Below are 12,757 nucleotides of genomic sequence, written 5' to 3'. Positions count from 1 at the left end.
GGGGGCAAAATTCTCAGGCCAAAAGAACAAAGCAGTGTTCTTCCTCCGAGACTTCAAAACCCCACCAAAGCAGCATCTGCCCGCCCCACTGCACTTCTGAACTTTTCTGTGCCTGGAGGTTGGCACCATCTCCCTCCCCGGGATCGACGCTGTTTATCAGAATTAATCAGGAGGGGGAAGGAAGGGGCAGCCCAGGGAGAGGACCCCTCCTCCAACACGTTCTGCTCGGGCAGCAAGGGCCCCTCAGACTTCAACGTCCTGCCATGATGACAGTGAACCCTTCCATGAGTTTTATTAAAATATCCCTTCAACTAGAAAGTACAAGTCAACACAACTTTGCTTCTTCATGTACAGCCGTACAGAAATCTATTACACTGAGTGTGGGTTAGTTGCTCGGTCATGTCTGACTCTGCGACCCTATGGACTATAGCCTGACAGGCTCCTCTGTCCATGGGATTCTCCAGGCAAGAATACTGGAGTGGGTTGCCAATCCCTTCTCCAGGGGATCTTCCTGACTCAGGGATCAAACCAGGGTCTCCTGCATGGCAGGAAGATTCTTTAGTGTCTCAGCCACCAGGGGAGTCCACTACACTGAGAAGTATATTTAAATATTAAAATAGAACCTTTTTTTAAAATATTGTGATGGTGTTTCATAGAGTCACTTGGTGCTATTTTATCATTCAAGGACAATGGATCAAGAGGAAAAAGAACATTAAAAACTAAAGCAATACACTTTGTAACTTGTGTTTTAGGACACTGACTCTTGCATTCTTTGGGAGTCAGAATGGCCAGGATTCTGTCCTGAAGTCAAACTAAAAAGGAATACTTTTCTTTTTTTAAAAAAAAGGAAGAGAATGACAACAAAGCACACGTATCTTACCATTTTTTGGACTTCAGCCGGGGAGGAGGATTTCGGGGGATGAGAAACAGGGCTCTCATGGGATGCATGTCACAGAGAGCTGGGGAGAGGAGAGGGCGTGTCAGTTATGCACTCAGCTCACTCGGTCTCCGTTTCCGGGACCCACTCGTGACATCACATGCTCTGCCCATTGTCTGAGTGACATGCTTCATGTCAAGCAGCCTGCACATCTAGTTATGCAGCTGAGAACATACCCTGAACCCCCCACGGAAGCACAGCAAAACACAAGGAGGACGACAGCGAGAAGACTGGACCATTTCAAACACACTGGAAAGCGTTCATAAATCAAAGATAAATGCTGATTCAAAGTCCGAAAGGAGTTAACAGCTTAAGGTATCTATCGGATGACAACGAAAATATCTTTATTTTCATAGGACTGTCGTGAGGATTAAATGAGACACAGCTGTAAAGGCCTTCTTCACAGGATGCCTGGAACTCAGGAGCACTAGCAGGCGTGTTCACTGCTTACTGTTAGAGTGAGTGTTCCTGAAATCGGGGAATGAGTGGGATTGTTTAATTTTGTTTGATGACTATTTATCCTCTGATCACTGGCCCAGTGAAGGCTTGAGAGGTGCATGTGGATACAGGTATTTCCGTGTGTTTATTCACCTTCACAAGCACCTTACAAGACAGTTGGGAGAAAGGGCTAAAAGAGAGGATGCTGTTCCCGGGCGAAAGGGAACCAGACAAAGCGTCAGGCAGTCCTGCCCAGTCTCAGGTCCTCGGGGGACACGATGGAGCACAGGGTGAGCAGGACAGATGGCCACTTCTGCAGTGCAACTAATGCCTAGGTGGGGGCAGCCTTGTATCATTCGTTCAACAAATATTTAGTCAGCAGCAACTAAGTACCAAATATTTTATATTCAAGGGGGACCAACAGAAAATAATAGGTTTCTTTTTTTCCCTTTGCTCTCTGCAATTCTCCTGTGTTCCTGATTAAAAACCAATTTCACGAAGTTGTCACTGACGTAATCCAAAGCGGAACCAAAATTTCACAGGTAATACTAAAAAAAAAAAAAAAATTATTTCATGGATAAAAGGTTGTGCCTCTATTTTTAAAATTAAAACATAAGTAAAATGGAAATTTCCTGTATTAGGACCAGTTTCACTGAATACTAAGTTCAAACTATAAAAAGAAAAATTATTGCCTATTACTCTGTGTGTGTGTGTGCATGCTCAGTCCTGTCCAACTTTTGCAACCCCATGGACTGAGTCCGCCAGGCTCCTCTGTCCATGGGATTCTCCAGGCAAAAATACTGGAGTGGACTGTCATTATCTGATGTTAGAATAAATTCAGGTCACACATCTAATTACAACTTAAAAGGTAACGCGGCCCATGAACCTCAGGGAGACCTTCAGAAGGACTGACATGTGCCAAGAACTCCTTTCACAGCTAAAACTCCACTGTATTTATGACTCCTTCACCCGAATGCTCCACCAGGAACAGCTCCATTCCTGAAGCCACTGTTTCTGGAGCCATGAGACCAGGTTTACATTGCATAGAACCGGGCTAACAAGGAAGGCAGGCTACTTACGGGGAGCGCCCTCAGCCATCTCAATGGCAGTGATGCCGCAGGACCAGAGGTCACTCTGCAGGACAAAGCAGACGTTAGCGCACCATCCTCACTGTGAGGCCAGGAGCTCACGACCACTGGTCATTCACACAAATCATATAAATGCATTCTTTGGGGGTACGAACCAAAAGGAAGTTTGCCAAGAAATCACAAGCACAAACACATCTGGAAGAATACCTTCAATTAAATAAATGATCAACTCATAAAGTTTAGTCAACTCAAGAAGACAGTGATGGAAAAGCTATACAATCTGCCTTGTATTGCACAGCTTTGTGAAAAGTTATGCAATAATGATAATAATGATCGCTAATTAGAACCACTCGCCGTACCTATGATCCAACTCTCAGCCAGAGTCTGATGATCAAACAAGACTTTTTATCAGGATCAAGAAGTGCATTATTGATACACGTCTCTAGAGGTCACTCTCAAGAGTTTAAACACATTTGTGACCAAAGCAAAGGTGCACAGCTCTTTAGCAAGACTCTAAAATTTCACACAAAGTGCTTGCTATGTAATCTGACAATATTCCTGAAATAATAAATACCTGACACTCTTCAAATTAAAAAGAACAGTAAACAGCAGAAGCGCTAAATTGACTGGGGACAAAACATTTCTGAGATCGACGGGCCCCTCCCGCCTTGAAAGCAGCACCTGACTTAGAAGATAGCTGATGCAGAACGGACCACACACACAAAAAGCCTCAAAATACTGTCCCACCAGATGTGCCCTACAGCAGGAGTCCACGCGGTCCTCGCTGGGGCAGGGAGGGGAAAGCGGGGTCAGACCGCACGCCCAGGACCGGCGAGCCCATGAGAGCAGGCTGCTGGCACCTTACCCTGTAATCGTAGGTGGCGTCCGGGTTCTCGTCACAGGCGATGACCTCGGGGGCCATCCAGTAGGGGGTGCCGATGAACGTGTTCCTCCTCCCCACAGTTCTGTCCAGCTGGGCGCTCACCCCGAAGTCCACTGCGGCCAGAGGAAGGAAGGACAGTGGGCCACAGTGAGCAAACCAGGCGAGAACGGGACGCACACGGAGGAGCAGTGTCTTCACAGTAAACCCCACACAAGCACAGCGTGGACGTGCGACCCTCCGGCAGCGCGGGTAAGCAGCACCCCCTCCAGGGCCAAGTCACCACAGCGCCAAGATGCTCAACCAGCCTGGGGGTTTCCCCAGGGGCCTGTACCCACCACATCCCTGAGTTTCCCACAGGGACCACGAGAGGGGCTGCTGGGGGAGTCTGGGGCACGGACAAAGCGGGCCTGGAGCCGTGCTAAGAGGTAAGCCTGGCTCCACTTCTCCAACAGGACGGAACGGGTAACGGGGTGATGCCAACAGAGGACTCGACCCTGGCAGGCATCAGACCACACTTACCTAGCTTTACCTCTGCGTTCTCGGTCAGCAGCACATTCTGGCCCTTGATGTCGCGGTGGATCACGTGATGGATGTGGAGATGGGCCAGGCCCTGCAGGCAAGACAGAGAGAGATTTAGTTCTCTGATGCTGTCAGTGACCAGTGCAGAATGCACCCCTTTTAATATCACATGGTTCAGTGGTTAAGAATTCACTTTCCAATGCAGGGGACACGGAAATGATCCCTTGTCAGGGAACCAAGATCCCACATATCACTTAGTGTAGCCAAAAGATTAAAAGAAAGAGAGAAAAAACAAAACAAAACAAAACCCATTCTCTGGTATTTTCCTGGTGGTCCAGCGGTTAAGAGTCTGCCTTCCAATGCAGGGGGTGCAGGTTCTATCCCTGGTTGGGGAGCTAACATCCCCACATGCTGGGGGGCAATTAAGTCTGTGTGCCACACCTAAGACCCAGAGCAAGCAAGCAAACAAATACTGAAAAATAAAGTGTGCACACAATTCATCTGCAGTGAGTGTCCAGCAAGGTATCACCAGTGACATCATACAGATAGAAGCACCCCCAGTCCCCAGGGGTCAGGGCCAGGGTGAGGGCAGCGCTACCACTTTCCAGCTTTTCCCTGAAGGCACGTGTTCAATGACCATCTGCAGTGTCTCTACTGCAGTGCGTGTTATTTGTACACAGGACGGTTCTCTTCCCACGCTGCACGCCCACTGCAGTGGGTGAGCCTGGGGGGAGATGTGAACCGCATGCATTCCAGGGGAAAAGCAAGGGTGACAGTGGGCTTCAAGGGCTGGCCCTAGAACCCAGCCTCGTTTTCCCACCAAAGAGCCACAAGCTGTGAACTACTGACTGACCCCACCTCTACCCCACGGGTACAACGGTCCTGCCATCCACAGAGCTTCATGTGCCAATCAAGCATCTTTCTTTTTCTCCCAAGGAAGTAAGCCCTAGTGGGCACACAGCACTTTCTGATGACCTCGTATCTGGAATGAAGCCCAGAGCATGCCTCTGATGAGAGGTGGTGGGAGAACAAAAACGCAGTTTGCATCCAAATATGGTCAGAAAGACAAAAAGGCAGCATTCTCACAACTCTGCTTGTCCCGACTTCTGCCAGAGAACTCAATGTGCAGCTGCCTCCCAAGGCACAAGCGATCTACCCAGTCCAAGATGCCGCAATTGAGAAAGGGTAGATGAGAACGCACCGTCTACTTGATTTTTCCTGTTTAACATTTTAGTGGGGTTTTATTGTTATCATGGGGCTTCGCAGGTGGCTCAGTGGTAAAGAATCCACCTGCCAAAGCAGGAGAGGCGGATTTGATCCCTGGGTTAGGAAGCTCCCCTGGAGAAGGAAATGGTAACCCGCTCCAGTATACTTTCCTGGAGAATCCCATGGACAGAGGAGCCTGTCGGGCTACAGTCCACGGAGTCACAAAGAGTCAGACAGAAATGAGTGAATAAACAACAACTTTGCTATCAGGACATTGCAGGTGCCCACTCACTGAAATCCCTCATAGCAGCGGGAGGCGGGAGGCTTAGGTTCACATGTTAAGGCTCCTATAATAACCACAAAAGAATCCCCATGCTTTTATAATGAAATGTGAATGTGATGATACAAAGACAGGTCTCCCATCTCTCCCTATCCAACTAGTTGTCTTAAGAAGAATTATCTATTTTCAAGGGCTCTGTAAACTAAACAAAAAGAAATTCAAACTGTCTCCATGAATTCCAGACAGCATTTTTAAAAACCTGCAGTCCTCTGTGAAGCTTAAACATAAAATTTACCTACACATAAAAAATAACAGGTTCTTTTACAATTAGATTCCAATTCAATTCCATAGTCTTTACTTTTCAAATGTGGTCTGTAAATGAAATTCAGCCAAGTCGTTTAAGTGTATGATTTACAGGTAAAGTAGAGAGAAAACTGTGACAGCTGACCAAAGAGAAGCCACCCATGGGCAACTCACAAGCAGTTTTGAAATACATTAGTTTCAAACACTGCGCTGTCACAACGGCTCCACTACTGAAAAGAATCATTCAGAAGCTGCTAAAATCATTTGGTAGCTCCGAAACTTGCTCAAAGACCATAAACCAGCTTTCCAACTGGCTGTAAATAACATTAAACACAAGAACTTTCCCTCGTAAATACTGCAGCAGATTCTGTTAATGCCAAAGCCCAGAAGATGACTCTGAAAGCCAGCATTTGGCACTATTAATATTGATTTACAAGCTCAGACACAGGATTTCCATAAACAACAAGAGTTAAGAGATTATTTCTCCTCCTCTGCACGCTGATTTTCTTTTGAATAACTGCAGGATGAATTCAGGAAAATACATTACATATAAAAAACACACACACACACAACTATTTTAAGTCTAATTTCTTTAGATACAGGCCAGAGTCAACATCATGATGTGGCTTCAACTGTCGAAGCCAACTGGCTATACAGAATCCTTGGTTGTCATGAAAAGAATCATCTGTACAGTGGCAACTGATGATGGGAAAGACTGAGGGCAGCAGGAGGAGCGGGAGTGACAGAGGGTGAGATGGTTGGATGGCATCGCCAACTCAATGGACTCGAGCTTGAGCAAGCTCTGGGAGCTGGCAAAGGCCAGGGAAGCCTGGCGTGCTGTGGTCCACGGGGTCGCCAAGAGTCGGACACGACTGAGTGACTGAACGACCACCACGAGCAGCAGATGCAAACAAAGCCGAGCGCAGGGCGGCTCACCCGCAGGATCTCCCTGGAGATGTAGGCTATCCAGTCTTCCTTCAGCGTGTTGCCCTTGGTGTTCTTCACGAGGTCTGTGATGGATCCGGCCCCACAGAACTCCATAACGAGCTGGAGAGAGACAAGACACGGACACATCCCGCTGGAGGTCAGAGCATCACAGATGGCAGCACCCTCCCCGGGCAGGCCAGGGGGGCAATCTAACTCCCGCCCTTTTCCTAAAGGTCTGGGCGCATGATCACAGTGGAGGCAGCGAATTCCTGCGAGCGTATTCCCCCACCCCATCTCCTGGGCATGGACACGGGTCCAGGACACTGGAGTCCTCACACTCCATAGCACAGCCCAGCCCTGCAGCCCCTGTCACCAGATCACAGGCGCAGGCGGGCCGTCTGTCCTTAACCAGCGCCCAGTCATCAGATGCTCACCCAGATGCTCCCCAACAAGCCTTCTCACTTCCCAGCATCCCAAATGTTCTACTTTCCACAACACTGTGATTCCCCAACTATTTTATGTTAACTGGGGTTAGTACAAAAGAGGAGGACTATTTTGAAGCAGCACAGAACTTTTCACAAGACACTCTATAATACTTAAATGTTTGAACAATATAAACAAAGAATATTTGTAAAGTACTTAGAAAATGAACTGAACTATTCTAAAATTTTAACTATGTTTAGATATGGGCAATAGAAATAAAGGTAATTTTTTTCCCTTTTACTTTCCTAACTTTGCAAATATTCTACAATGACTTAAAAAAAAAAAATCAAGAGTATTTATCTATCTTCCCGCTCTGTAAGTCCAGTACTTTTGGCAGAACTAACGTGATCGCTACAGAGCCAGCACTATCTCAGTGTCATCATCTTGAAACATGTTCAATAAGAGGTAAGGTTGAACATGTATAAATTCCACAAATTTACCTGAAACCCACTGCTCTTAGTAAATTACAGAACTAAGTTTGTTGTTTTGAAGTTTGTCTCTCAATCCCACGGAAGTAAAGAAAATGCATGTTGCTGAGATACTATACTAATTTCCATAAAGTTTTTTTTTTTAGCCATTTTAAAATTTATTTACTTTTTTAATTGAAGGATAATTGCTTTACAATATTGTGTTGGTTTCTGCCACACATCAACATGAATCAGTCATAGGTATACATCTGTATACCTATATGTACACAGGTATACTCCCTCTTTTTTTTTTTAATTTTATTTTTTTCTTCTTCTTTTTTTTCCCATTTATTTTTATTAGTTGGAGGCTAATTACTTTACATCATTGCAGTGGTTTTTGTCATACATTGAAATGAATTAGCCATGGATTTACATGTATTCCCCATCCCGGTCCCCCCTCCCACCTCCCTCTCCACTGGATCCCTCTGGGTCTTCCCAGTGCACCAGGCCCTAGCACTTGTCTCATGCACCCAACCTAGGCTGGTGATCTGTTTCACCCTAGATAATATACATGTTTTGATGCTGTTCTCTTGGAACATCCCACCCTCGCCTTCTCCCAGAGTCCACAAGTCTGTTCTATACATCTGAGTCTCTTTTTCTGTTTTGCATATAGGGTTATCGTTACCATCTTTCTAAATTCCATATATATGTGTAATTTCCATAAAGTTTTTATCATATTGCTTTTAAGTTCAAGCTCCTAATTTCCTTGCTATTTTGCTTGTTTTCCTTGTTTCTTACTGTGCCACCTTATTCCCAAACACAAACTCTTTTCCCTGCAATGTGAAATCAATACCAAAATAAACATTCAGCATACCTTCCACTGAGAAGTCCAGGGAAGATACCAGACTTTCCCCCTTTTCTTTGCTTTTCTCTCGCCTTCCTCTAGAAGGTTCTTAATGCCCTTCTAGTACAACCAAAAAGGAAACCCCATAAAACACACAGGAGACGCTTGCTTACCCAAAGCTGGTCATCGTGTCCTGGGGGGCTCTTTTTAATGAAAGCACCGTAATACGTTGCAATATTTCTATGATGAGAATATTTCTTCAGCATATTTATCTCCAGTTTGATTTCCTCCTCTTCATCCTTAAGAAAAAAATAAAACATGCAGAGTCTGAATGACATGCATGACTGGACTTCCTCCACACGCAGGCCATCAGAGGGTCCTGGCCCCTCCAGCAAGGGAGACAGTCACTGTGGCCTTTGCCAAGAACTGGGGGCTCACCCTCTGCAATGTGATCACAAGCTCAGCAAACAAGACAACAGAACACAAGGTAAAGATGACAGGCAGCAGAGGGCATGTGCGGACCAGGCTCTCTCGCTGAGCACGTGCCCCCACATAGCTCATTCCACTTCTCTGAGCCTCAAGCTGCTCACCTGTAAAAATGGGAGGAAAAGGGGGACCAACTGGCCAATACTATTTCAACCGATTACCAGGAAGGGCTGTTTCTAGAGAACATTTGTAAGCATAAACCGTCCGCGGCATTTAAGGCGGAGGAGGCTCACCTCTGAGAGCCTCTCACAGCAGCATCCCCCGGGGTCGGGGCCACTGGCAGGGGCTGAGCCCAGGAGCCCTTCCGTCCTGGGCGGGGGGCCCGGAGACAAACAGCACTGCGTGCTGGCAGGTTGTCCGGGACGGGGCTCACACCCTGGCCTCTCACTTTACTGAGCTAAGATGGGCAGAGGGAGGAAGGAAGAGCCTGTGAGAGACAATCAGAGCGCAGGTGGTGACACGGTCTGGAGAAATAAAGCTAAGTTACTCTTGTGAGCGTAACAAGGTCTCTGCTTCCTCCATACACGCACACCCCCTTGCCCAGGAAAATGGCATCCTCGAGGCGGCCTGTCCCCTGTCGAGCCTGGACACATAGGCAGGGTGATACCAGTCACCTTCAGGAAGTCATCTGAAGGCAAGATCACAGACAACCAACAGGATGAGAGGGGAGCAAAACCAAAGTGAGAAAATGAGAGAGGAAGGGCGGAAATGAGCCTTGGTCAGAAAAGAGATGTTTGAGGGAAGACAAAGATCTTTGAGAAAAGTTTCACATAACCAGATCTCTAGAACTCCCTCTGTTTCATGTATTTTCAACAAGAAAGGATGACGGGTTCTCTAAGACCTCCTTCCACTTTAGTGCTGTCCTTCCCTCTCCACGAAGACTGTGAGCCATGCGGGTGCGTGTATGTTCATCTGCACACACACACGCATGAAACGTATTGGTGCAGCCGAGCGTCTCCCAGAACCTTCCATACAGCCTCACAGAACGAACCTAAGCTTGGTTCACTAACACTGTTCTTTAAGATAAAAGACGCAAGATCGTTAGAACTCTTCACTGCGACCCATGAGTGTCTTGGGAGGCCCTGCAGGGCACAGCTCAACGCTTCACTGAGTTATGCCAGCCCCCTCCCCGTGATAAGGCTGTGATCCATGAAGGGGGAATGATTAAGATATTAACCATGAGACGAAATGAAAGAGAAAGTGTCTTTTCAAAACCAGAACTTGCTATTGTTCATTACTGCTTACAAGCCAAGTACACACCAGAACATACAATCATCATCTGCCAGCCATTCTCACAGTGGTGGCTTGCAGCTCGGTCCAGAGATGCAACCATGAGGACACCACAGCACGCTGCTGATGGGCACAGCTGTCACATGACTCTGACAGATGACGCCGTGAACATGGAGCAGGGTCAGAAGGCCAAGTGCAGTCTAGACACGGGGCTGTAGGGTCATTCTCACTGAAACCTCATGGATGCGTAAGTCACACCAAATGCAGGATTTAAACATGTCATGGACCAAGCAAGGCTTCCCTGGCGGCTCAGACAGTAAAGAACTTGCCTGCAACGCAGGAGACCCAGGTTCGATCCCTGGGTTGGGAAGATCCCCTGCAGAAGGGAATGGCAACCCATTCCAGTACTGCGACGGAGGAAAAGCCTGGTGGGCTACAATCACAAAGAGTCGGACATGACTGAGCGACTAAACAACATAATGTGACTGGTTTTGACACTTCTTTCTAGTGACTGCACAAGCAGTGTCCTCTAACTCGTTCACCTCTCTGAACAAGAACCACCAAGACCCTCCGACGGCACCTGAGGTTTCCCGAGACCACCAAGTTAAAACCCTGACACATCTCACCTGCGTAGAGATCCTTACAGACGTGAGTTGAGCACTGTCCGTGGGTATGAACACCACTCAATACAGAGACAGGTCACACTGCTGGTGCACCCTCACACACAATGCAGCCCCCTGAACCTAAGACACAGCTAGGCAGCCGTTCCATCACATTTCATAGTGAAACTATGATTCAAGACCAACTGTGAGACACACGGTCACAGGTCTGAAATTGGGCTGCAAGTTAGAAATGATGAAATATGACGTAAGGACAGCTTCAGTGCAGTTTGGGAACAGCTTTTCTAATATGGCTGAAACATCAAATGTTTTCTTTTTTTTTCCCCCATTTATTTTTATTAGTTGGAGGCTAATTACTTTACAATATTCTAGTGGTTTCTGTCATACACTGACATGAATCAGCCATGGATTTACATTGTTCCCCATCCCGATCCCCACCCCCACCTCCCTCTCCGCCCGATCAAATGTTTTCCAACATACAGTAAGCAGATCAATGTCACTTCAGTAGTGAAACCACAGAAGCCAGATAACACGGGTGTTCAGAGGAAGGCACACTGTCCTCTCAGACCACCATTTTAGGGTAAGGATTGTATATTCTTTGAATCATCCCTTCTCTGGCTTTTCTGGTTTTAAAATAGAAGGTTACGGCACAGTTTATAAAATAAAAAGCCATTCAGCACCACTAATTGTCAGGGACTGTCTAAGCATCAGAAATGCAGTGTCTGTCAACAGCTTTGAGTCAGGTACACCTGGGACCCTCATCACAACTAATGTGCGTGCCCACACATGCTCAGTCACGTCCGAGTCTTTGTGACCCCACAGACTGGAGCCCAGCAGGCTCCTCTGCCCATGGGATCTTCAGCAAGAATACTGGGGTGGGCTGCCGTTTCCTCCTCCAGGGGATCCTCCCAGTGCAAGCATCGAACCCACACCTCTTGTGTCTCCTGCATTTGCAGATGGATTCTTGACCACTGCACCATCTGGGAAGCCAACGCTTTTAATACGGCGTTTTAAATGTATGAGTCTTTAGGGCAATGATGAACCAACGTGGGAGTTGAGATCACCCATCGGTCATTAGCTAAATACAGGTTTGGTGGGCTCGCCCCAGTATATATTTACACATGTCACCACCACAAACACACACACCTCACTATGCCAGAGACGATACAGGGAAAACAAACTCCGAGCAGGCTAACAATTTCTAAACCAATGACGAACCCCACATTTGCAAAGAAAGGGGAAACGGCGAAGCTCCAAGTAACCCAGCGGAGTCCTAACTCGTCTCCAGGGGACCACAGTAATGTACAGATGAAGAAAAAAAAAATGAAGTGTCACTTGAGAGAGGAGAGGGGACACGCAGAGAAGAAAGGGAAGGCCCCCTCCTGCTCTCCTCCAGGGACCAAGCAGCTGCCGGACCCGCCCCCCTTCCCTTGTGATCGCAGGCAGCTGGTGCCAAGTAGAGTTTTGGACTCTAGCACTGGGAGCAAGCTCCCACAGAAAAGGCCTTTGTCTCTGGCTGGACTACGACTGGGGAGGAGTTTTCCACTGCCTTCCTTGGCTACTGGAGGACATCTGAGCATCACGGCCATCTTTAAAAGCAGCCAGGGGTTTGGGAGTCACCCGACAGGTCCTGTCCGCTCCACCGTCCGAGCATGGAGCAGTGCACGGGACTAGCGGGGTGTTTTAGTGACTCCTTGAAATGCTCGGACACGGAGCACACACGCAGCAAAATGCTGTTTAAACTCTTGTAACCTGAATTCCGTCTCCTTCCAGTGATGGCAGGAACTGTGACGAAGACAGAGTGGACCTCAGCTGACCAGGAGGATCCAAGAGGACTGGGAATGTTCTCCCAGCACAGCCCTTACAGAAAGAAGCCTGTTCAGTAACAGCTGAAGAACAAAAAACAGGAAGGGCGACTCATTATTCACTCTCTCCTTACTAGATGCAGAGAATCATAATAAAATGACATATGCAAATATCTCTAGCAGATTTCACCACTGAAGTGTATAAACACACATATACTTAAAATGCAAATATCCATTAAAAAAACAGCTTACAAGTTTGTTTTAGTTAGACTGTTAACTGGTAGAGAAATGAAAAAAGATC

The 12,757-nt window shown here is 47.1% G+C and overlaps 1 protein-coding gene across 50 annotated transcripts in view; it reads right to left on the bottom strand.

Annotated features, from left to right (window-relative positions):
- The window catches only part of MAP4K4 (mitogen-activated protein kinase kinase kinase kinase 4), a 150,172-nt gene that overhangs the window by 46,316 nt on the left and 91,099 nt on the right, over nucleotides 1–12,757 (bottom strand). For all 50 annotated transcript variants that reach the window (XM_070475210.1, XM_070475228.1, XM_070475271.1 and 47 more), the window contains exons 4-9: nucleotides 8,489–8,614; nucleotides 6,591–6,701; nucleotides 3,866–3,956; nucleotides 3,329–3,459; nucleotides 2,455–2,509; nucleotides 881–959 (exon numbers count right to left, since the gene is read on the bottom strand). In XM_070475210.1, coding sequence (XP_070331311.1) covers nucleotides 881–959; nucleotides 2,455–2,509; nucleotides 3,329–3,459; nucleotides 3,866–3,956; nucleotides 6,591–6,701; nucleotides 8,489–8,614 — 593 coding nt within the window. The remainder of the gene's footprint in view (nucleotides 1–880; nucleotides 960–2,454; nucleotides 2,510–3,328; nucleotides 3,460–3,865; nucleotides 3,957–6,590; nucleotides 6,702–8,488; nucleotides 8,615–12,757) is intronic.

This window comes from Odocoileus virginianus, chromosome 2 (assembly GCF_023699985.2).
Source record: "Odocoileus virginianus isolate 20LAN1187 ecotype Illinois chromosome 2, Ovbor_1.2, whole genome shotgun sequence".
In the NCBI taxonomy this organism is placed as follows: Eukaryota; Metazoa; Chordata; class Mammalia; order Artiodactyla; family Cervidae; genus Odocoileus; species Odocoileus virginianus.
This window is presented reverse-complemented; position numbering and strand designations above follow the sequence as displayed.